Source organism: Lithobates pipiens, unplaced genomic scaffold (genome assembly GCF_037356315.1).
Source record: "Lithobates pipiens isolate NorthernLeopardFrog02 unplaced genomic scaffold, aLitPip1_a1.2 Scaffold_8, whole genome shotgun sequence".
NCBI classification, from domain to species: domain Eukaryota; kingdom Metazoa; phylum Chordata; class Amphibia; order Anura; family Ranidae; genus Lithobates; species Lithobates pipiens.
Window position 1 is genome coordinate 85,776,805 of NW_027507903.1, and position 25,014 is coordinate 85,801,818.

Below are 25,014 nucleotides of genomic sequence, written 5' to 3' on the forward strand. Positions count from 1 at the left end.
CAGCTCAGGAAAGGGGGTGGACAAGCGAGCGCCCTGCGGCCCCCCGCCCCAAAGCACCTTGTGCCCATGTTGATGAGGACAAGGGCCTCTTCCAGACAACCCTGGCCATTGGTTGTCGGGGTCTGCGGGCGGGGGGCTTATCGGAATCCAGATCTCAGCCCCCCACCCTATGTGAAAGAGTATGGGGTACATCGTACCCCTACCCATTCACCTGGGGGGAAAAAGTGTCAATAAAAAAAACACACTACACAGGTTTTAAAGTAGTTTATTAGACAGCTCCGGGGGTCTTCTTCTGACTTCGGGGGTCTTCTTTCTACTTTGGGGGTCTTCTTCTAATTTTGGGGCCTTCTTCTGACTTTAGGGGTCTTCTTCCAACTTCTCCATGCTTCCCGGTTCTTCTCACCGGCCACCTCCGCTATCTTCTGCTCTTTTGCCGCTCTTTTGCTAACAGAGGAGTCCGTCTTTCTCCTTCATCGTCACCGTCTTCTTCTTCTTCTGTTCTTCTGATGTTGACACAACTCTCTCTCCTGCTGTAATGCTGTGGACACGGTGAGCGGCGATTTATATAGGCATAAGGGGTGGGGTCACTGGATGATGTCACAGTCCCAGCATGCCCCGGGACTGTGACGTCATAAAGTGACATCACACGTCATAAGGTGACATGTCAAATTGCATGTCAAATTGTACCAATGTGAACCAGGGCTAAACCTCATTTGTCATGTAGTTGCTCACCCCATTAACTTGTTCAGCTCTTCTAGCAAGGTTTCCACATACTGCAGAAGGGAGGACCCTCATCATGACAACATCCAAAATATGTATATAAGGATTGAGAGATTCAAAAAATTGGTGGACTCTGGGCACATAATGAGAGGAATTTTTTTTTTAAAAAGTATCAATTTTATTACAACATGATTAACCCTTTCCCGCCGAGCGTACGCAGATATGCATACTCGGCTTCCGGGGGGTATACCGGGATGATGCCCGCACCTGCAGGCATCATCCCAGTACCGTTTTTTTTCAGCAGGCGATTGGCTATCCAGGCATAACAACCGATGCGGCTAAAAGCCGCTCGGCTGTTATGCCGGAGGAGCGGGAGGGGACGTCCCCCCCTCCCGCCGCCTGCCGCCACTGTTACCGGTGCTCCCGCTCGTTTGGGAGCACCGATTCAAGTTGCGCTGCCTCCGGCTGCTGGGGAGGAACTGGAACGAAGCAGTAATCGGCTTTGTTCCGGTCTCCTCATAGTAAACACGGAAGCGACGTCATGACGTCACTTCCCGTTTACTCGGCTGCCAATGGCGCCGGTTTTAAAAAGATATACGGTATTCAGAATCGCCGTTTTCGGCGATCTGAATAAATTGAAGTGTAAAGGAGGGGTGGGGGGTCTTTTAGACCCCCGATCCCTCCATAAAGAGTACCTGTCACCACCTATTACTGTCACAAGGGATGTTTACATTCCTTGTGACAGCAATAAAAGTGATCAAATTTTTTTTTTTAAACAATTTAGTCATTTAAAAAAAAAATTAAAAAAATAAATAAATAAATAAATTTTTAAAGCGCCCGCCATCCCCGCGAGCTCGCGAAGCAAAGAAAACGCATACGGAAGTCGCGCCCGCATATGTAAACGGTGTTCAAATCACACATGTGAGGTATCGCTGCGATCGTCAGAGCGAGAGCAATAATTCTAGCACTAGACCTCCTCTGTAACGCTAACCTGGTAACCGTAAAAAAAATTTAAAGCGTCGCCTATTGAGATTTTTAGGTACCGTACTTTGTCATCAATCCACAAGTGCGCGCAATTATAAAGTGTGACATGTTTGGTATCTATTTACTCGGCGTAACATTATCTTTCACATTACGCAAAAAATTGGGCTAATTTTACTGTTTTGTTTTTTTTTAATTCATGAAAGTGTCCCTTTTCCCAAAAAGTTGCGTTTAAAACACCGCTGCGCAAATACCGTGTGACATAAAATATTGCAACAATCGCCATTTTATTCTCTAGAGTCTCTGATAAAAATATATATATAATGTTTGGGGGTTCCAAGTAATTTTCTAGCAAAAAATATGGATTTTAACTTGTAAACACCAAATTCCAAAAATAGGCTTAGTCATGAAAGGGTTAAAAAACAAAGAACATACAAACACCCTGTATAGACACAGTTACCAGTTACCCAATAATGCAGTTACAGAGGGCTGAATCAGAAGTATAAAGATTGACTTTGTAATATGTTTAATAAAGAGAATTGATCCAGTAATGCCTCCAAAAACTTGCTTATCTTTTCACTAAATTATTAGCTTCCTCAGGACAAATACTGGGTAGGTGCTGGTATATTTAAAAGCAAAGAAGAAAAGTATATGTATAAGTATTCCATGTAGTATATATCTATATAAAAAACTATGCATATGTCATGTGGTCTGTAATAGACACCACTAAATAGAACAAGAAAATATTTATTATAAGTTGCTATGGGCAGGGCAGGACTTACCATTGGTCTTGACTGGGCTCAAGCCCATGGGCACCGCCCAATAGGGGGCCCCGCAGAGATACATAGCCAAGTGTACTCGGCTCGGCTCCGCTCACAGTCCCGTCCCAATGATGGACATAACACAGGGACTGGGCGTGGCTGAGCCCGAGCCCAGTACTCTCAGCTACTCTCGGCTCCGCTCGGGACTGCGAGAGGACCCGAGAGCCGTCGAGAGGACCCGAGAGCCAGCGAGAGGACCCGAGAGCCAGCGAGAGAACTCGAGAGCCGCCGAGAGGATCAGAGAGCCGCCAAGATACACAGGACTCTGTATCTCGGCTGCGCCATTTTTAAACTTCAGGACTGCAATGACAAGGCTGCAAATGGCAAGGCTACACTGACAAGGCTGCAATAACACTGGACAAGGCTGCAGATGGACACTGATAAGGCTGCATTGATGGGCATTTAAATGTAAGTTTTTTCCCTTAAACTTCCCTAAAAGTTTTTTTCCTTAAAATTCCTTCCTAAACTTGGGACTGCGTGTTATACACCGGCGTGTGTTATACGCTGATAAATACGGTAATGTATAGACGGTAGGGCCCGAAAGTGACTCAAGCCCAGGGGCCCCCACCACCCTAAGTCCTGCCCTGGCTATGGGATAGAGTGCACCCATACATGCAATTGGGATGAATAGTTATTTATAAAGAGCGTAGTCTCTAAAGATTTAGATCTTATGTATGGGGATAGAATCTACGTTAAAAAAAAAGGCAGTATTGGAATAAATCTCACTTGATGTATATCAAGTATATGAATTAGGGATGTAAAAATATCAGAGTGTAGGCCAACACACAGAGATAATTTATCATAGGTTATCGCTACAAACATTTCGAAGCAAGATACCTGAAAGTATAAACGGTATAAGCAATTAGCTGTTGGCCCTTTAAAAGGAAGAGTAGAGCAGAGTAGAGCAGAATGTATGGGTGGCACTTACCAACAGTACCAATTATGGCTCAAAAATGCAGTACCAATATATCAAATGGATAAATATATGATTCCCCAAATTATGGAAACCAATAGCACATCTAGAGAGAAAATATAAATAACCAATGAGTAAACGCATGCGTCATGAAAGTATATAAAGTCCTAAACAAAAAAAAAAAGTGAGAATAGCTCTGCAACAGCACCACCTAGCTGCCAGCTCTATGTCCTCACGTAAAGAACAGGAAAGGTCAGACCTTTCATCCAATTTCTATTGCGTTTGACTAATCCTTTTTTATAATTCCCCTTTAATAAGGTGTTGCAGGGTGTGTGTCCAATGACTGCATACTTTTACTAATAGATGTCCCTCATTCCCATCTCAAAAAGCTGGGAGGTATGTTTTCTCTTTCTTCTCCAATCTGTCAGCACATGAACTGATTGGCTGATTGTGCTCCTTACGCATCTTACACTTGAGCCCTGCTGTACAGACAATACAATGGACCAAAAGGATTAAATGCTGATTAAGTTTGGCGAATACAGGAATTAGGCATAATACTCATCTTATTCCTGGCTCCAGCAGGCTTCCTCCATGCAAGCCCATTTTGCCGGTGTTACACCCTGCCACTGTATTGGTAAGATGAATGTTTCAGCCATTTTTGTGTTCATTAAAAGTCAGCAGCTACAAAAAGCGTAGCTACTGACTTTTAAAAAACAGCCACTTGCCTGTCTCTAGCGGTGCACTCACTCGTTCCGTCTTCACTCTGTGTCCTCCCTTGGTGGTGCCGGCATCTTCACTATAGGCACCCAGATGTGACAGCTTGTGGCTTCACAGCCGGGTTTGCACTGTGCATGCGCAAGCGACGCTGCACTCTGTAACTGGTCCTGAAAATTTCTGGGACCTGTCATGTGTCCCAGAAGACTTCTGGATGGAGAACTTCTGCTTCCAGTTGCCTAAGGCAAACAAAACAGAAGTGGGAGCTTGTTCCTGTCAAAAATCCTGTCAAAAGCTCTTATTCACAAACAGGAGGTGGGGAGTGGGCCTTAAGTCGGAACTTCCCTTTGGGTGGAGCTTCACTATAAAGATCACATAGGGTTCTCACAAATGCAGATTGAGGGTCTCCAGAATGTGGTTTTGAATGGAAAAATATGGATTTTCAGTTTTCTCTGGGATTCTTAACTCCCAATATGGAGTCTGAAGCCCTGAGGCCCTTGGTGAGGGTAAAAGTCCCTTGCTGAGTCCAGAGTCCCTTGGCGAGGGTAGAAGTCTCTAACCTTGGGTCCAGGTTTTATTGAGGACCAGCGGGCTGTGGGTATAGGTTTGCGTACTGTTTTTAATCAAGGGTCTGACAGTGATTCGGGGTTCCACCCAGAAGACAGAGGGTCCCCTGCCCAGAGGTGGGTGCAGCAGGGCGCTGTGAGAGGTATGCAGAGTATGCATGTAAGCACACTGGAACTGTTAGGCTTAAAGAGGAAGTAAACAATAATGGGTTTACTTCCTCTTTCATTCCCTGCAAAGGCAAAGCATAATGGACTACTATGCATCGCATAGTAGTCCATTATGTGTCACTTATCTGACACAGGAGCCAGCGAAGTCCCCTGTAGTCTGGCGCATCCATCTTCTTGGTGGGGTCTCGCAGCTCCGCCGCTGTCAATCGGCGAAGCCGCGATGACGTCACTCCCACGCACGGGAGCCGACACGGGCGGCATCTCCGTCGTTGAAGATGCCGCGCTCAGTGCGCCTGTGCCCCGCTGTCTACGGCGCATGCACCGTAGACAGCAATGCCTGTCTTTGGGCAAATATCTCCTAAACCATATAGGTTTAGGAGATATTTCTTGGACCTACAGGTAAGCCTTAATCTAGGCTTACCTGTAGGTCAAAGTGGTTTGTAAGGTTTTACAACGACTTTAAGCCTTGGTCTGTTCCTTCAGATCACTGAGGGCAGAGCAGCGGCACTGTGAGAGTGAGCTAGGAGACTGAAGGAAGCACCTGTGTTATTATCAGGGCTGATCCTAGGGTCTTAGACGCCTGGGTGCAGAAATATTTCTGGCACCCCCACGTGGGCGTGGTCATCTTACCAACTCCTCCCCTTTAATAATGTTACTATGGCAATGACTGAAACACAGAGATGCTCCCCTAAGAAGCCTAGGATCCTCCCATGATCTTTTAACAATAAAGAAAATACAGGAAGACCGTTCACTAATGAGACCTGGAGGGGAGTCTCTCTGATGCACACAGAGAGGGCTTCTGTTAGAGAGTCTGTTAGAAAGAGCCCCCAGACATAGTACAGGAGATGGTCAGAGACTGTAGACATGATACAAGAGACGGTCAGAGACTGCAATAATGATACAATAGATGGTCAGAGACTGCAGACATGTTACAAGAGATGGTCAGCGACTGCAGACATGTTACAAAAGATGGTTAGAGACTGCAGGCATGTTACAAGAGATGGTTAGAGACTGCAGACATGTTACAAGAGATGGTCAGAGACTGCAGGCATAGTACAGGAGATGGTCAGAGACTGCAGGCATAGTACAGAAGATGGTCAGAGACTGCAGGCATAGTACAGAAGATGGTCAGAGACTGCAGACATACAACAGGAGATGGTCAGAGACTGCAGACATATTACAGGAGATGGTCAGAGACTGCAGACATGTTACAAGAGATGGTCAGAGACTGCAGGCATAGCACATGAGATGGTCGGAGACTGCAGACATACTACAGGAGATGGTTAGAGACTGCAGACATACTACAGGAGATGGTTAGAGACTGCAGACATAATACAGGAGATGGTCCGAGACTGCAGACATACTACAGGAGATGGTCTGAGACTGCAGACATACTACCGGAGATGGTCAGAGACTGCAGACATGTTACAAGAGATGGTCAGAGACTGTAGACATGTTACAAGAGATGGTTAGAGACTCCAGACATGTTACAAGAGATGGTCAGAGACTGCAGGCATAGTACAGGAGATGGTCAGAGACTGCAGACATACTACAGGAGATGGTCAGAGTCTGCAGACATACTACAGGAGATAGTCAGAGACTGCAGACATACTACAGGAGATGGTCAGAGACTGCAGACATACTACAGGAGATGGTCAGAGACTGCAGACATAGTACAGGAGATGGTCAGAGACTGCATACATAGTACAGGAGATGGTCAGAGACTGCAGACACACTACAAGAGATGGTCAGAGACTGCAGACATAGTACAGGAGATGGTCAGAGACTGCAGACATACTACAGGAGATGGTCTGAGACTGCAGACATTTTACAAGAGATGGTCAGAGACTGCAGACATGTTACAAGAGATGGTCAGAGACTGCAGACATACTACAGGAGATGGTCAGAGACTGCAGACATACTACAGGAGATGGTCAGAGACTGCAGACATGTTACAACAGATGGTTAGAGACTGCAGGCATAGTAGAGGAGATGGTAAGAGACTGTAGACATATTACAGGAGATGCTCAGAGACTGCAGACATACTACAGGAGATGGTCAGAGACTGCAGACATAGTACAGGAGATGGTCAGAGACTGAAGATATAATATAGGAGATGGTCAGAGACTGCAGACACACTACAAGAGACGGTCAGAGACTGCAGACATAGTAAAGGAGATGGTCAGAGACTGCAGACATGTTACAAGAGATGGTCAGAGACTGCAGTTCCTATGGACGTTAGTAGATAATGGCCGATTGGCCCTCTCACCTGACCCAGCGATACAGCAATGGTTTCTCTGTTCAGGCATCTACTCACTCTGAATTGTCCATGTTGACTCTGCTGGGTAGAGCCCAAATCTGTATTCTGGCAATGACTCCATTCCTTTCTACACCATGGATGGCGCTAGGCTGTGTGGCTTTCCCCCTGGTGGTGCAGGGCAGCGGGATTCTCTCTAGGATGGTGTTCCCTCAGCACTGTCCTCTCCCTCTGGAGTCCTGGGTGTACTTCCTTGGAAGCTTCCCCAGGCTTCTGTCTCTCTCTCTCTCTCTCTCTCCCATTCAGCTGAGCATGCTGTGTGGGCTGCAGTTTCCATGTTACAGTGGGGCTGCCAGTCCTTGGGACTACATGTCCCACAATCCTCTTCTTTGCTCTTTTTTTTTCCCTGGCCGATATGAAGGCGGGGGAAGAAACATAGTGTGCCTCTCACTAGTACAAAAGTGTGCAAAAGGAGAGGGAGAGGGGAAATAAGAGACCGCGGCTGCAGTGGCATCACTAGGGTTGGTGTCACCTGGTGCAGTAAAACATGGTATCACCCCCCCACCAACTATATTTGTCCCTCAGTACAGACCCCCCTCCACCAAGTATAGACCCCCCTCCATCAATGCAGACCCCTCACTAAGTATAAACCCCTCCCTCAGTACAGACCCCCCATCAGTATAGACCCCCCCAGGACAAAACACCCCCCTCTATCAGTATAGACCCCCCCTCAGGACAAACCAACCACCCCTCCATTAGTACAGACCCCCCCTCAGGACAAACCACCCCCCTCCACTAGTACAGAACCACCCCTCTCCATTAGTACAGCCCCCCTGAAGAAACCACCCCCCTTCATTAGTACAGACCCCCCTCAGGACAAACCACTCCCCCCTCCATTAGTACAGAACCACCCCCTCCATTAGTACAGAACCCCAAAACAAACCATCCCCCTCCACTAGTACAGAACCACCCCTCTCCATTAGTACAGCCCCCCTGAAGAAACCACCCCCCTTCATTAGTACAGACCCCCCTCAGGATAAACCACCCCCCCTCCATTAGTACAGAACCACCCCCCTCCATTAGTACAGACCCCCCAAAACAAACCACCCCCCTCCATTAGTACAGACCCCCCAAAACAAACCACCCCCTCCATTAGTACAGACCCCCCGGACAAATGACACCTCTCCATTAGAACAGACCCCCCGGACAAACCACCCCCCTCCATTAGTACAGACCCCCCAGGACAAACCACCCCCCTCTATAAGTACAGACCCCCAGAACAAACCACCCCCTCTCCATTAGTACAGACCCCCCCAACAAACCACCCCCTACATTAGTACAGACCCCCAGGACCAACCACCATCTCCATTAGTATAGACCCCCCCAGGAAAAAACATCCCCCTCCGTTAGTACAGACCCCCAGGACAAACCACCCCCCATTAGTATAGACACCCCTGGACAAACCCCCCCATTAGTACAGACCCAACCAGAACAACCCCCCCTCCATTAGTATAGATCCTCCAGGACAAACTCCCCTCTATTAGTATAGACCCCCCAGGACAACCCCCCCCTCCATTAATATAGACCCCGACAAACCATCCCCCTTCCATTAGTAAAGACCCCCCAAGGACAAACCTCCCTTTCAATAGTATAGACCTCCCAGGACAAACTCCCCCTCCATTAGTATAGACCCCCGACAAACCACCCCCTCCATTAGTATAGACCCCCAGAACAAACCCCCCTACATTAGTATAGACCCCCCAAGGACAAACCCCCTCCATTAGTATAGACCCCCAAGACAAACTCCCCTCTATTAGTATAGACCCCCCAGGACAACCCCCCCTCCATTAGTATAGACCCCCGACAAACCACCCCCCTCCATTAGTATAGACCCCCAGAACAAACCCCCCCTGCAATAGTATAGACCCCCCAGGACAAACCCCCCCCTCCATTAGTATAGACCCCCCAGGACAAACCCTCCCTCCATTAGTATAGACCCCCAGGACAAACCCCCCTCCATTAGTACAGACCCCAGGACAAACCACCCCCCCATTAGTATAGACCCCCAGGACAAACCACCCCCCTCCAATAGTACAGACCCCACAGAACAACCCCCCATTAGTAAAGACCCTAGGACAAACCCCTCCATTATTATAGACCCCCCAGGACAATCCCCCCTCCATTAGTATAGACCCCCAACAAACCACCCCCCTCCATTAGTATAGACCCCCAGGACAAACCCCCCCATGCAATAGTATAGACCCCCCAGGACAAACCCTCCCTCCATTAGTATAGACCCCCAGGACAAACCCCCCTCCATTAGTACAGACCCCCAGGACAAACCACCCCCCATTAGTATAGACCCCCAGGACAAACCACCCCCCTCCATTAGTACAGACCCCCCAGAACAACCCCCCATTAGTATAGACCCCCAGGACAAACCCCCTCCATTAATATAGACCCCCCAGGACAATCCCCCCTCCATTAGTATAGACCCCCGGCAAACCACCCTCCCTCCATTAGTATAGACCCCCGACAAACCACCCCCCTCCATTAGTATAGACCCCACAAGACAAATCCCCCTCCATTAGTACAAAGCCCCCAGGACAAACCACCCCCCATTAGTATAGACCCCCAGGACAAACCACCCCCCTCCATTAGTACAGACCTCCCAAGAACAACCCCCATCCATTAGTATAGACCCCCCAGGACAAGCCCCCCTCCATTAGTATAGACCCCAGAACAAACCCCCCTACATTAGTATAGACCCCCCCAAGGACAAACCCCTCCATTAGAAGAGACCCCCAAGACAAACCCCCCTCCATTAGTATAGACCCCCAAGGACAAACCCCCTCCATTAGTATAGACCCCCGACAAACCCCCCCTCCATTAGTATAGACATCCTCAGGACAAACCCCCCTCCATTAGTATACAATCCCCAGGACAAACACCCCCTTCATTAGTATACACCCCCCTCCATTAGTATAGACCCCCCCAGGACAAACCCCCTCCATTAGTATAGACCCTGACAAACCACCCCCCTTCATTAAGCTAATTAAAAAACACCCGGGCGGCGCAGTACACAGCAACACAGATTCCGAAAATAGCCGAGGATGAACGGCGCCTGCGCCGTGAGTCCAGGTTCTATCCCCACCATCCAAGTGGACATAGAGCAGGAATACAAAAAAGCCGAGTGCAGCGAGGCCGAGCCTGAAGCGTGGCGAGCAAAGCTCGCCCGCGAGGGACCCTCTCATTTTCACAACCCTATGTCCGCTTGGATGGTGGGGCTACCACCTCCCCCCAAAGGCAGCGTTCAGCTTCGGAGATTTTCCGAAGCTTCGTCTGCTCCGTACTGTACATGCGCAGTACGGGGCGGACACTATATGATGGCAGGACACTATCTGCCAGAACACCGGAGAGGTCAAGGACAGTGTGCAGTCATGCCGCTCGGGTGGAGAACAGAGCGTTTCAGACTTGGGCAGCAGGCGGGAGAAGAACTGGAACACATCAGGCTCGGGCATGGACCGCCCCTCCCCCTGACGTCAATGCACACCCGTGGTTGGTCTCTCTGAACACAGAGACACAGCCGCACCGATCTCCGGCTATTTCCGCTCTCCTCCTCTCAGAGGAGAAGGGAGGGGGGATATGGCCACGGTGACTGGCAGAGAAAGCCGCCTACGGACAAGGAGAGGAGGAGGGAGGGAGAGGAGCACTCTGGCACTTCAGCGCCCCCACCCCTGTGGCGCCCGGGTGCACTGCACCCCATGTACCCCGTCCAGGATCGGCCCTGGTTATTATAAAGCATTGGAGGAGGAATGCTGAACACCCCTGTGAGAGTAACATTTTGATTTACATTGAGATTTTTACTTTTTCTTTAAAGTGTAAGTTCACCTTTACAAAAAATCTGTAAGGTGAACTTACAATGGACCCTCCCAATTTTCCCAGTCCCACTGTACCAGAGTCCCACAATCCACTGCTGTCAGACACTGGAACGCCGCTTCACCGGTTAAGTGATTCGAAGTCCCAGCGCTTAATCCCCTATCCGTACCTCTCAGCATATATTAATAGGAGGCATTCCAATTGGTCAGCTCTGTCACATGGAATGTTCTGACCAATCAGAATCTGCCTAGACCATCCTGTCAGCGCTGGAGAAGAAGAGAGAAAGCCAGGAGGAATTCAAATCTCCAGACTGGTAAAGCATTGTGCGTGGCAGCAGGGGATCGTGGGACCCCGGTACAGCGGGACCGGGGGGGAATGGGGAGGGGGTTCAGTATAATTTCACCTTCAATTTTTTCTGGGTGAACTAACCCTTTAAATAAAGGGGGCCATTAAGCCCTGACACGGTATTTCTAGGATGGTTTACACTCCCTGGAAAGCAACGCTGTACCCAAACAAAATGTATAGCTTTTTATTTTACACAAATAGTGTTTTCTTTTGGCATTATTTGATCACCACTGGGTCTTTTTTTTAATATAGAAATGAAAAAAGACAAAAAATTTGGAAAATAACCAATATTTTTTATTTTTTTTTGCTATAAAACATATCCAATAATAAAAAAATAAATAAAAAAAAATTGAATTTCTTACTAAATTTTGGCCAAAATGTACTCTGCTACATGTCTGTTAAAAAAAATCCCAATAAGTGTATAATGATTGGTTTGCATGAAAGTTATAGCATCTACAAACCTACAAACTATGGTATATACAGTATATGTATATATATATATATATATATATATATATATATATATATATATATATATATATATATATATATATGTAGCGCCGGCTCCTGAAGAGTGCACGCTATGTTTTGGAAATTTAACGTTACACCTGAACTGCAGTTTGGTTTGGGTATAATTATTCCAAATTTTGACCTCAGCATCAATCTGACTGGACTATAGGGTGTTCGGCCTGGCCATAGGGGATGCTGTCTCTTCTGGCAGGCATGAAAACACAGTCTGGTTGGATGCTTTAAGGTTACTTTCTCTCGGTGCCAGCCCAGTGGAGTGTCACTCTTGCTGTGAATTCTGGGAGAGGGTACTTAAGATGCGGATGTCACATGGTTCAGGGTTCAGGTCCAGAAGTATGTTCTGACTCCATGGTCCTGGTCCTCCTGACCAGTCCCCAGGGCGCCTATGGCCTGGGGTGCGGATCCACCAGACTTTACGTCTCGGGGCTGGCTAGCCCGAGGCAAGGAAACTAAGGAAAGGATTCGGAGGTGGTCCGGTGCCATCTCAGGTTGTGCAGAGGCCCAGAAACGTCGTAGTTATCCAGGGGAAGACTCTTCAGAAGAAGGCCACGCAAGGGTTGGATGGACTTGTAGTAGTGGACTTGAATTAGTAGTGTGACTAGCTGAAAAGACAAGACCTGCTTTTTTTTTATTATTGCAGTCTTATACTATTTTTCATTCTCTTTATTTCTGTTCTCATATAGAAACTTTCTGGATCACTGGTCCACATAACAGTGCTGAGAAACTGAGAGTACTCATCTTTATGGATATGAACAATATATGGATGATCTAAAAACACAGCTGGTGTTATATCCACCTCATCTGTTGTAGATGAACAGTCTGGGTCCTTTCCTCTCACTGTGTGTCTATTGGAACCTTTGCTTGTTTATTTCTTCTTACTATCTGTATAATACAGCTGCATATGTCAGTGCTATGGAAATAATGGATAATAATAATAATAATAATAATAATAATAATTACAATAAAATGATTTATTTCACCATGTCTAGACATTCCTTCTTTAAGAACTTTTTTTTCTATTTTACCTAATGCATTCAGTCTTCTCTTGAAACTCATGATGGTTCAATGAAAAGGGTGCCAAATCAGGAATGGGGTTTTTATGCTATCACTCACCTCAAAATATTTTCTTGTTTTTATTTTTCTGATAGTGGTACGTGGATAGCTTCAGCCTAGAATTCCATGTATTATTGCTATTCGGTTACCTGACCAACTGATGTATTTAACCTTGAAGCGGAACTAATACCGAAAGCTAAAAATCCAATATATTGCACCTTACCAATCCTTAAAGTGTTACTAACCCCAGGACCCCGCATTCACTAAATCTGGTCTCCCACAGTACACAGAACATAGAAATGCAATTATTTTAGTAAATATAAACTGCTAAATACCTTTTCTCATCAACAGTATATAGCAGTCTTGTGACATCTATCAGTGTCTGATTAAAGCGTGTAGGAGTTTTCATTCTACTCTGACTGTCTTATAAGGCTGCAGGACCCCTTACCCTCTTTTTGGATAGTGCTGATTGGCCCTGATCCCATGCACCCTCTCAAGAAATAAAACTCTCTAGCAATGTACACCAAACTGAGCATGTGCAGAATGACTCCAAAGGCTCTGTTTTATGAGAAGATTGATTGGGGACAGTGGAAGAAGGGGAGGATCAGAGAACACAATGTAGAGGCTTAATCCTTTAGGTTCCACAGCGAGTATAACAAGCATGCTTTACTGCATATACAGTGCCTTGAAAAAGTATTCATACCCCATTTAAATGTTCCACATTTTGTCATATTACAACCAAAAATGTAAATGTATTTTATTGGGATTTTATGTGATAGACCAACAGAAAATGTTTATTTGTGAAGTGGAAGGAAAATGATAAATGGTTTTCAAACCTTTTTACAAATAAATATCAGAAAAGTGATGCGTGCATTAATATTCAGCCCCTTTTACTCTGTTACCCCTAACTAAAATCTAGAGGAACCAATTGCCTTCAAAAGTTACCTAATTAGTAAATAGAGTCCACCTTTGTATAATTTAATCTCAATATAAATACAGTTGTACTGTGAAGCCCTCAGAGGTTTGTTAGAGAATCTTAATAAACAAACAGCATCATGAAGGCTAAGGAACACACCAAACAGGTCAGGGATAAAGTTGTGGAGAAGTTTAAAGCAGGGTTAGGTTATAAAAAAATATCCCAAGCTTTGAACTTCTCATGGAGCACTGTTCAATCCATCATCTGAAAATGGAAAGAGTATGGCGCAACTAAAAACCTACCAAGACATGGACGTCCATCTAAATTGACAGGCCGGGCAAGGAGAGCATTAATCAGAGAAGCAGCCAAGAAGACCATGGTAACTCTGGAGAAGCTGCAGAGATCCACAGCTCAGGTTGGAGAATCTGTCCACAGGACAACTATTAGTCATGCACTCTACAAATCTGACCTTTATAGAAGAAGTGGCAAGAAGAAAGCCATTGTTGAAAGAAAGCCATAAGAAGTCCCGTTTGTAGTTTGCAAGAAGCCACAGCAAACATGTGGAAGAAGGTGCTCTGGTCAGAGGAGGTCAAAATTGAACTTATTGGCCTAAAAGCAAAACGCTATGTGTGACGGAAAACTAACACTGCACGTCACCCTGGACACACCATCCCCACTGTGAAACACGGTGGCAGCACCATCATGTGGGGATGCTTTTCTTCAGCAGGGACAGAGAATCTGGTCAGATTTGATGGGAGGTTGGAAGAAGCCAAATACAGGGTAATCTTAGAAGAAAATTTGTTAGAGTCTGCAAAAGACTTAAGACTGGGGCAGAGGTTCACCTTCCAGCAGGACAAAGACCTTAAACATATAGCCAGAGCTACAATGGAATGGTTTAGATCAGGGATATGCAATTAGCAGACCTCCAGCTGTTGCAGAACTACAATTCCCATGAGACATAGCAAGACACTTAGAGCCACAAGCATGACAGCCAGAGGCAGAGGCATGTTTAGCAACAGCTGGAGGTCCGCTAATTGCATATCAATGGTTTATATCAAAGCCTATTCAAGGGTTAGACTGGCCCAGTCAAAGTCCAGACCTAAATCCAATTGAGAATCTGTGGAAAGACTTGCAAACTTCTTTTCTCAGACGCTCTCCATCCAATCTGACAGAACTTGAGCTATTTTGCAAAGACGTATGGGAAAAATTGTCACTCTCTAGATGTGCAAAGCTGGTAGAGACATCCCCAAAAAGATTTGCAGCTATAATTGCAGTGAAAGGTGGTTCTACAAAGTATTGACTCGGAGCAGAATACAAATGCACGCCACACTTACACTTCCTTCTACTTCACAATTTCACAATTATGTGCCACTTTGTGTTGGTCTATCACATAAAATCCCAATAAAATAGATTTACGTTTTTGATTTACGTTTTTGGTTGTAATATGACAAAATGTGGAACATGTCAAGGGGTATGAATACTTTTTCAAGGCACTGTCTTCATTTCATTTCATTAGGTGTTAAAATTTATTGTGTTACGCATACATATTTTTTTTTTTTTTATTCTTAAGGAATAGCACATTAGAATATGATTTTTAAATCATGTTAAAGATTAAGTGATATCCCTTTTAAATTCTTAGTTTGAATTATTTTTCCTTAATCCTGCTTTTGTTATCAGTTTGTTATTCGTCCAAACGTTTATATGCACGGATATAAAGTGTGTAGTAGCATGACATGACATGACATTTCTAAAATATTAAAGATTATAATAATCTAATCGAATATAATATAATTATAATTAACCATTCATACAAATATCCATTTCTTCTGCAGTTTAAACAGTGAAATCACAACCTCAGACAGCTCCGATGATGAGTATCTACTACAGAGGTCACTCAGACGCAACACAGTTCACATGCCACATCTGAAATTGAAACAACCTAAAACTAATGAGCAAGACACTGCAGAAAATGAATCCATACACCAGCGTAGAATACAGACACAGGTATCAGAATCTAAAAGTAGCACAACTCCAAGAGAAGATGAAGAGAAGTCCAAGTACAAGCGCATAGATCCACTGAATCCTACTAAAAGTGCTAGGATTAATAAGAACTATACATCAGACAGCGAGGAGGATTTGAAATACCATAGTGAACATCAGAGAAACAGGTACAATACAAGATATACTGCAGATAATGTGAGGCTTTCCGAATGCTCAAATGCATTTAGTAAATTTCAAAATTCTGTTTTTAAGAAGTAAAACATTATTTCTAAAGATATAAATAGAAAAATGTCCAAAAGTCATAGACTTTCCAAGCAGAGATAGTGACAACTGCTCTGGGTATAGATATATTGATCATTTACTCATCAATACAGTGGTAGAAATAAATTATATTAACAATTGAAATGCTCGATATTTAATGAGGGAAGGGGAAGGGGAAGGGAAAAGGGAGAGGGAGAGGAGATCCAGCAAGATAGATCACATGGCTTTACATTTCTGGGTTTTGGACATTGATAACTCTGCTGACCTTGTTACTCCTCAATACTGCTTCTTTGGCTCCAGATCACATGACCCATTGGATTTGCTTATTACAGCTGAAAGAAAATGTGATTTTAATACCCTCACTCTCTTATTTTAAAAACAATGTTAGGGTTTAGATACAATGCATACAATGTGTGCATATGCAACTTAACCAATGATAACCATAACATTTTTAAGTAAATGATGATAAGACTGCTATTATCTATTACGGCTTATCTGGTCTGCAGAGAGTGCAAGAGCGCATGCACTAAACTTGATTTACTGAGATCTGCTGTTTATAGGTTGAGATACAGTTTGAAACAATATAAGTACCATATGTAATCCCTCACTTTTGGCATTTTCTGCCATCTTCCCCAACTCTCTAAAACATGCACTTGTCAGCCCCATACTTAAAAAGCCTTCACTGGACCCATCCAATCTTGACAACCTGTGCCCCATCTCCTTGCTCCCCTTTTTATCCAAACCCCTTGAATGTCTGGTCTACAACCAACTGAGCAACCACCTTGCTGATAATAGCCTCCTTGATCCCCTTAAGTCTGGATTTTGTCCACAAACTTCCCAGAAACTGAAAGGGTTAATCCTGTGTCTAGGGGGGTCCCTTCAACCTCTCAGACCTCAGATCCAATGTATTGTATAATTTTATATATATATGGAATCAGTTCTCAAAGAACAAAGGAACGAGGCTCACATGATGCTGTCCTTCAAGAACTCATTTTATTGAGTTATCACAAAGCGATTCATATAACAATTTACACGTCACACAGAATAAGACATGCGCAGTAGATATTAAGACAATTACAGCTGGTTAAGACAAGAAGCTTTTGTTCATTGTTCTACAGTAGCTGGAAGAATGTGAGAAAAAGATAACAAAACGTGAGACAGTTCATGTTTTCTACAGTAGCTGAAGGAATGCTGAGAAAATTTGTGAAAGTTTTAGATAAGTGTGTGAGAACAAATGAGTTAGAAGAATCTCATGTTGAGACAGATATTTGTGAAGGGGTGTTCAAACTGTACATATTGTAAAATGGAAGTTTGTGAATATTAAGATGGCTGACAGAAACAAGATTGATGCTTAACATATTCTTTCAGAAACTGCTCTCCTAAAACTAGAAAACGATCTACTAACAGCCAAAACCAAAGGACACTGTTCTGTACTCCTACTCCTGAACCTCTCTGCTGCCTTTGATACGGTTGACGTCTCTGTGACTGTACTCTTCGTTGGTCCTCTTCCTACTTATCCAACTGCACCTTTAGCGTCACTAACAATTCTACTTCCTCCTCTCCTCTTCCTTTCTCTTTTAGGGTCCTCCAAGGTTCTGTTCTTGGACCACTCCTATTTTCAATCTACCCCTCCTCCCTGGGTCAGCTGATAGCCTCCCATGGCTTCCAATACCACCTCTATGCTGATAACACCCAAACCTATTTCTCTACCCCTCAGTTTACTCCTTCACTCTCCTGACATATCACTAATTTACTATCAGATATATCAGTCTGGATGTCACACCCCTCCTCAAACTTAATCTATCTAAAACCGAAACGTATAATTTTCCCTCTTCCTCATGCCTCTTCCCCTGATCTCTCTGTCAAAATTGATGGCACAACTATAAGCCCATCCCAACATGCCAAAGTCCTAGATGTAGTCCTGGACTCTGAACTCTCCTTTAACCCCCATGTCCAATCACTGTCCAAATCTTGCCGCCTCAAACTCCGCAACAACTCCAAAATACGCCCCTTTCTAACCAATGACGCAACAAAGCTCTTTATTCATTCCCTGGTCATCTCTTGACCTTTAATGATAACAGCTGTTTAATTACTTTAGAAAAACAGTACTGTGAACTTTTCCTTTAGGGTGTATTCACTTCTGCAAATGCATCCTGGCTGTGGTTAGATGTGAGAACCCCAGCAGGGGTGTGAATGCACCCTAATTAAAGAGAGACCTAAAAACCTGGCAAATAAAGGCTGAGGCCAACTGATATTACCTTAAATCACGGTGGCTGATTTGAGAAAAATAGAGTAAGTGACATAGCCACACATAAGAGTCAGCAAGAGTCAAGTAGATAACTGTCATGGTTTCTCCATGCTGCTATCAGTTATACAAATGTAGATGGTTAAAAATTATGCATAATGTTCAAGTACACAACTTGGGGATTTTTAGGCATGTATAAAGTAACAAAACCATATTTAAAAGGCTCAATATCAGTTTTATTTAATTGATCAATCCAATTAGGTTAAGATTACATATGGGAATATTGGAGTAGTAGAGAGAACATAGTGACATATTAGTAATATACAACATCAATGATGTTTTATGTACAAGCACTGTTTTATTTTTTAAATAGTTTCATGTACAATAAAATTGATATGATGAATTTGACATATGATTTTGTTACTTTGTACATGCCTAAAAGTTCAATTTTCTATACATTAACAAGGTGTAGATTCTAAGGGATTTTGGCATGCCACGAAACATCATCCCTGATACAGCCCATGGTTTAAAAAGAATGATGAGCCACTCCATAGGATATCATGGCTGTCTATGGCTGGGACAAGCACAGTCAATCCACACCTCTGCTGACATCTCCAGGTCCCTGCACTACCTTTGATTTTCCTTGGAGAGCAACCCAGTAGTTCTAAATATTGGGGTGATGCTAAAAAGGAGATTGCTAGAGTATGCTTGGTTGCCATATAGCCATTCATTCCGACACCTAAAATGGCCTTTAAAAAAAAAGCATAAATGCTTCTAAACAACATAAATGCTTCCCTAAAACCATGTTCCTTGCCCCTTTATGCTGCCTGTCCTGGGGGTGAGGACCAGTATTTATTGCTACTTTCTGCTGTTCTCCCCACTGGTCATGTTACTGTGCCCATGTTAAATCACAACAAATAACCGTCTGTGGACCCAGGTGATGGATAACTAATTGGCAGTCCCACCTTACAAGAAAGAGATGTAGGTAATGCAAGATGAATCACCCCACAATACAAAGTAGAAAAATAAAAAACTACATAAAATGAAAAAAAAAATGTGTGATTAGTTAGGGCAGGGGGAAGCGGGCAGAGAAAGAAAATTTTGTTAACACTCAGAGATAAGAATTTGAATTCTGTATTTAGCTGAAAGTATCTAGTGGGTTATAACTTTTAGGCGACTGACACAGTGTTGGTGGATATCTTTGTGATGGCTAAGGAAAGAGGCTCTTAAAGTGGTTGTATAGTCCTTTTTGGGACTTTTACCTACAGGAAAATCCCCAAAAAAATCTCCTAAACCTGTACGGTTTAGGAGATATTCCCCTCGCAATGCGCCACTTACTGCAGCGGCGCATGCGCACAGGGGATTCCCGGCTGAAAGCCCGGCAGACGACGGACCCTACCGGGAATAAATCTCCCGGGCGCATGCGCGGGAGTGACGATATCGCGGCTCCGGTCACTCACAGTGCCAGAGCCGCGATACCCGGAAGAAACGCCAAGGGAACATGTCAGCTCCCTCGGCGTGGATCGGACCAAATGTCGGGGCTTCGTTCTAAGGTAAGTATTTCATAATGAGCTAGTATGTGGTGCATACTAGCTCATTATGCCTTTTCCTTTGCAGGTAGGAAAAAAAAAACACATCAGTGGGTATACAACCGCTTTAAAGGGGGTTGTATATGGTACAGATTCTGTTACTATTCTGTAGCTGCAACCTTCCTGATACAAGATCAAATGCTGTTTCAGCTGGAGTAACTATCACAAGGTAACAGATGATCATCTCGCTTGGAGGTTTGTCCCAAAGATTTATTGAAGTGACACAGGTTACAGTGGAGCCAATTTATTTTGGGGGATTAGCCTTTCCTCTTCTTCGGGGGCTAATTGGTCAGTAACCAAATAAAAATTCAATATTAGATACATTTGAAAATGGCGGATTATGAAAAAGGGTTTCTATGATATGTATACATACAGTATATTTAAATGCAAAAAAATTATTATTTTTTTAAACATACCTATAAAGCTTAATAAATGTATAGACAAAAGAATATATATGTATATAGAAATAAAAAAATATTAAAATTATTAAAAAATAATATTAAATGAATTTTAAGCAATAGATCAATAGTATATAAAGAGTAAATTATAAATGCTATAATAAATCAGTAATTCAAAAAGAAAATGTTAATAGAAAGCAATAATACACATAAAAAAACATAAAAAATATACTTAAAAAATGCATCATTTGTCTTCAGGAGCTGTGGTATAGTAGTTCTAGGTAAGAGATAAAGCTATAAGCTAAAAAGTTGAATGGGAAAAAATATGCATCTGTTTGTGAGGCATGTCATATATACTTTATGTATATAGAAATATTATTATTAGTCATGAATAATACATGCTGATTAACACGGTAACCTTGACAATTCTTTTACGTGGATCAGTGATTATTGCACGGCTTATAGGAAATAAGTAACTGTTTGAGCAGCAGGATTTAAAGTGGCTACTATGTGGAAATGTGAAAACTGACAACAGAACTGGGAATTGTATTTAGAGAAACACACAGACTGTAAAGCTAAAAGTTTTAATGTATCAAAGCTGTCAGCAGTTGTGAAGAGAGTTGCTGCAGTATATCCCTGTGGTTGGAAGTGGGTTATAAGTGGGAGTGATGGGGGAGGTTCAGAGATGGAGGGATATCTGGGGATCAAGCACTGGATGACAGGAGGCTGAAAGAAGGACCAGTGGGGCATGACAGAATAGAGAAATCAGTAGGAGGGAGGAGATTGGCAAAAAATGCCATCTAAGGGTTTTATGACACGAGAAAGCTGGTGCTGCAGAGCAGGATGAATCAGGATTGGGTGGTGGACTGGTATGATGAAGGGGTTGAAGCAAGAGATGAGATACAGTGGGAGAAGAGGTGATGATAGAAATAGAGGGTAAAGTGGAAACCAGAGGTTTGAACACAGAGTGGTGGTCTGAAGGCGCTGTAAGAAGGGTATCTTCTGGTATGACCATCTGTAACCTGGCACTCCTCTATACCCACTCAATGTACTTAGCTGAAAATCCACTATAACATGTCTAATCTTCAAAAAGGTTTGTTCCAGAAACAATATTAGTTACAATCTATTAGATTGATAGATTGTATTTAAGAATCTATGGGCTTCGGCTCCCCACAAGTTGTGTTATAATTTTTATTTGAAATATATCTACTTTTTTCTGGTGTTTTCTTGTCTGTCCAGTGTTGGGGGGGGGTCCTTGGAGATGTAGACAGCTGCTGTGACCTGATGACGCTATCATCATGAATACACCATGGATGAAGGGTGCATTGGTGATGCACCTCAAGGGCAGGGTTATGACAGCCTTCATTCATAGTATGTCTTAAGTTTTGACATGTTGTGGCAAAAAAAAAAGAAGTACTGCTGCGGAAAAATAAAGGTAAGTATTGCAGCCTCAGCTGTTTTTTTAATTTTATTAATTGGGTAGGGACTCTTACTATTTAGTAAAATACCCACAGTTGGGATTTAAGCTTGTTTAATTAAACACCAGTCTACTAAAGTAAATGTAATTTGCACTAGAGATTCATTAAAGTATTGATAAACCAGAGGTGCCAAACTCTGAGATCTGGCAAGTTTTGGTCATGTTTATTGTTGTCTTTATGTTGCAAGTTGGCTTATTACTTCAACTGTATCCTTACTTACTATATTTATCTGGGTTATTTAAAAAAAAGACATGAAAAAAAACAAATAATGTGAATAGTCAATGCATTTTCATTCTTTAAAAAACCTATATAGTTTTTAATTGTATCCATAACCTTAGACAGCCTTATTTGCTTATTACGTACGTATGCTTTGCTTTCTGTATAGTAGTCCCACACAATTCGCACAATTGTTATGTCACTAATTCAGATGGGCATAACACCGCCTGGTTCATGTCAAAACTCTTGAACATTGCAAAAGTTCGGACTCGAACCGCCAACACCATTGAAAGTCTATAGGACCAGAACTTGAAAAATAAATCGAAATTCCCCACTTTGAAGGCTTATATGCAAGTCATCGGCCATAAAAAGGATATGTGGGCCCGGCTACTGCCCTGGGGGACAAAAATAAGTTTTTTTTTAAAGGAGCAGTGATTTTAATGATGCTTAAAGTGAGCAGTGATTTTATTTATGTATAGTACATGCTGTAGCAAAACATTTATAAATAAAATATTGCTGGCAATGCAAAAATGTTTTAAAAAAACTGCGTGGAGGTCCCCACCACCAATCCATACCAGGCCCTTTGGGTCTAGTATGGATTTTAAGGGTCCCCCCATAAACCATATCCTTATCCAAGCATGCAGCCCAGCAGGTCAGAAAAGGGGAGAACAAGCGAGTGGCCCCCCTCCTGAACAATACCAGGCCACATGCCCGCAACATGGGGTGGTGCTTTGGGGCAGGGGGCTGATGGGGACAAGGGCTTCTTCCTGACAATCCTGGGCTGTGGTTGTGGGGGCCTACGGGCAGGGGGCTTATCAGAATCCTACCCATTCACCAAAAAAGTGTCAAAAAGAAATAAAAACACACACAGAGTTTCTGACAATTCCTTTATTAAAAATAAAAAAATGTCCACCAATGTAGATCCATCTTCAATCGTGACCCTGCCACTACTGTGATGAAGGCTTGACCCACAAAGAAAAAAAGCTCCACCCGCGATGACAACTAGCCGCCATCTGCTTGCTCCGTCATCTGACAGTTCTTAAATAGGTAAGGGGCGGCGCCACCTGGTGACGTCACCTGGTGTCACCGCCCCATGTGCCATCATTGATCGGTGCATACTTGGTCGGTGATGTCACCTGGGGGTGGTGCCACCAGGTGAGGTCGCCAGATGGTGGTTAGTCTTCTTTACAGGCAGAGCATTTTTTTCTTTTTTCAGGTCCGGCGGTGGCAGCTGCGTCATCATTGATGATGGTTCTACATCGAGGGACACAGCCCAGGGTTGTCGGGAAGAGGCCTGTGTCCCCATCAACATGAGGAAAAGGTGCTTTGGAGCCCCAAAGCACCCCTACGATGAGGGTATGTGGCTTGGAATAGTTTGGGTGGGCGCTTGCTCATCCCCCCCTTTCCTGGCTTGCCAGGCTGCATGCTCGGATAAGAGGCTGGATTTTGACAGAGACCCCACGCCATTAAAAAATTAAAGTTGGCATGGGATTCCCCTTAAAATCCATACCAGACGCAAAGGGCCTGGTATGGATTGGGAGATCCCCACACAATTTTTTTCACATTTTTCTATTGTCACCAATGATTTATTTTTCATTCAGCTGTCAGCAGGGAAGCCCATTACAGTTGATGACTCATCCATTGTTAAGTATGCAGTGGCTGGCTTCTCTGCCCCCTCCTTAACCACTTCCCACCCGGCCAATGCATATATACGGCCGGGTGGGAGCCGTCTACTCCTGATAGGACGTTCCTGAACGTCATTCAGAAGTAGCGGGATCGCGCGCGCGCGTGCCCGCGCAGCGGCGCGATCCCGATGTGCTCGTGTCACCCGGACACGGCACATCTGAGATCGGCAGGAGGGCTCTGTGATTGGCCCTCCTGATCACATGACGGCCGTGTCCAATCACGGCCGTCATGTGATGTAAACAAACAGCCGGTTGCTAGGCAATCGGCTCTCCTCTCCTCACACGGAAGTCATCGCTGAGGAGAGGAGAGCAGAACGCTGCAGCCGGCTGATGATCAGTGAGTATGGGCTGCTTTTTACAGCTTTTTACTCACTGATCATCAGTCTAGTGTCAACACACAACACACCACACAGTACAAACACAGTCCCCACATATGTCCCCAAAACACACATGTCCCCAAAACATACATGTCCCCAAATAATAAAAACACATGTCCCTAATAATAAAAACATGTCCCCCACATATGTCCCACTAAAATCACATGTCCCAATGATTATCTGCACACATATGTACGTGATCACCTGCACACATATGTACATGATCATTTGCGTACATATGTCCATGATCACACAAACCAATTATTATACAGTTAACGGAATTTTTTTTACCAAAAACATGTAGCAGAATACATTTTGGCTTAAATTTATGACAAAATTTGATTTTATTGGATTTCTTTTCAAATAGAAAAAAGAAAATATTGTTTTTTTTCCAAATTTCCGCTTTTTTTGCGCTTATATCGCAAAAAATAAAAAACGGAGTCGTGAATAAATAACACCAAAATAAAGCTCTATTTGTGCGAACAAAATGATAACAATTTCATTTGGGTACAGTGTAGCATGACCGCGCAATTGTCACTGAAAGCGCGAGAGTGATGAAAGCTGAAAATTGGGCTGGGAAGGAAGGGGGTGAAAGTGCCCTGTATTGTAGTGGTTAAAGTGGAGGGCCACCCTTTAAAAAAACATCATTAATATTCTTAAAAAATGTAAAAAAAAGTGAAAAATTTTTTTTTTTTTACCTTACCAGAAACCCCTGTTGCTAGTCTTCCTAATCTGCCTCTTCCTACTCCATGGTGATTTTCGGTCTTCTCTCCTCCTCGCATTGTTTTCTGGGTAATGGGGCGCGCTGTGTTCTGGGAACTGCGTGTTTCCTAACACAGCGCATCCCATTCACAAGGCGCCATGCGACTCACGCCTGCACAGTGAAATGGGCAGTGAAGCAGC

General features: G+C 43.8%; 1 protein-coding gene across 1 annotated transcript in view; it reads left to right on the forward strand.

Annotated features, from left to right (window-relative positions):
• LOC143964479 (uncharacterized) overlaps positions 1–25,014 on the forward strand; it is a 231,965-nt gene that overhangs the window by 109,511 nt on the left and 97,440 nt on the right. Inside the window, exon 8 of the mRNA XM_077474254.1 lies at positions 15,694–16,029. Coding sequence (XP_077330380.1) covers positions 15,694–16,029 — 336 coding nt within the window. The remainder of the gene's footprint in view (positions 1–15,693; positions 16,030–25,014) is intronic.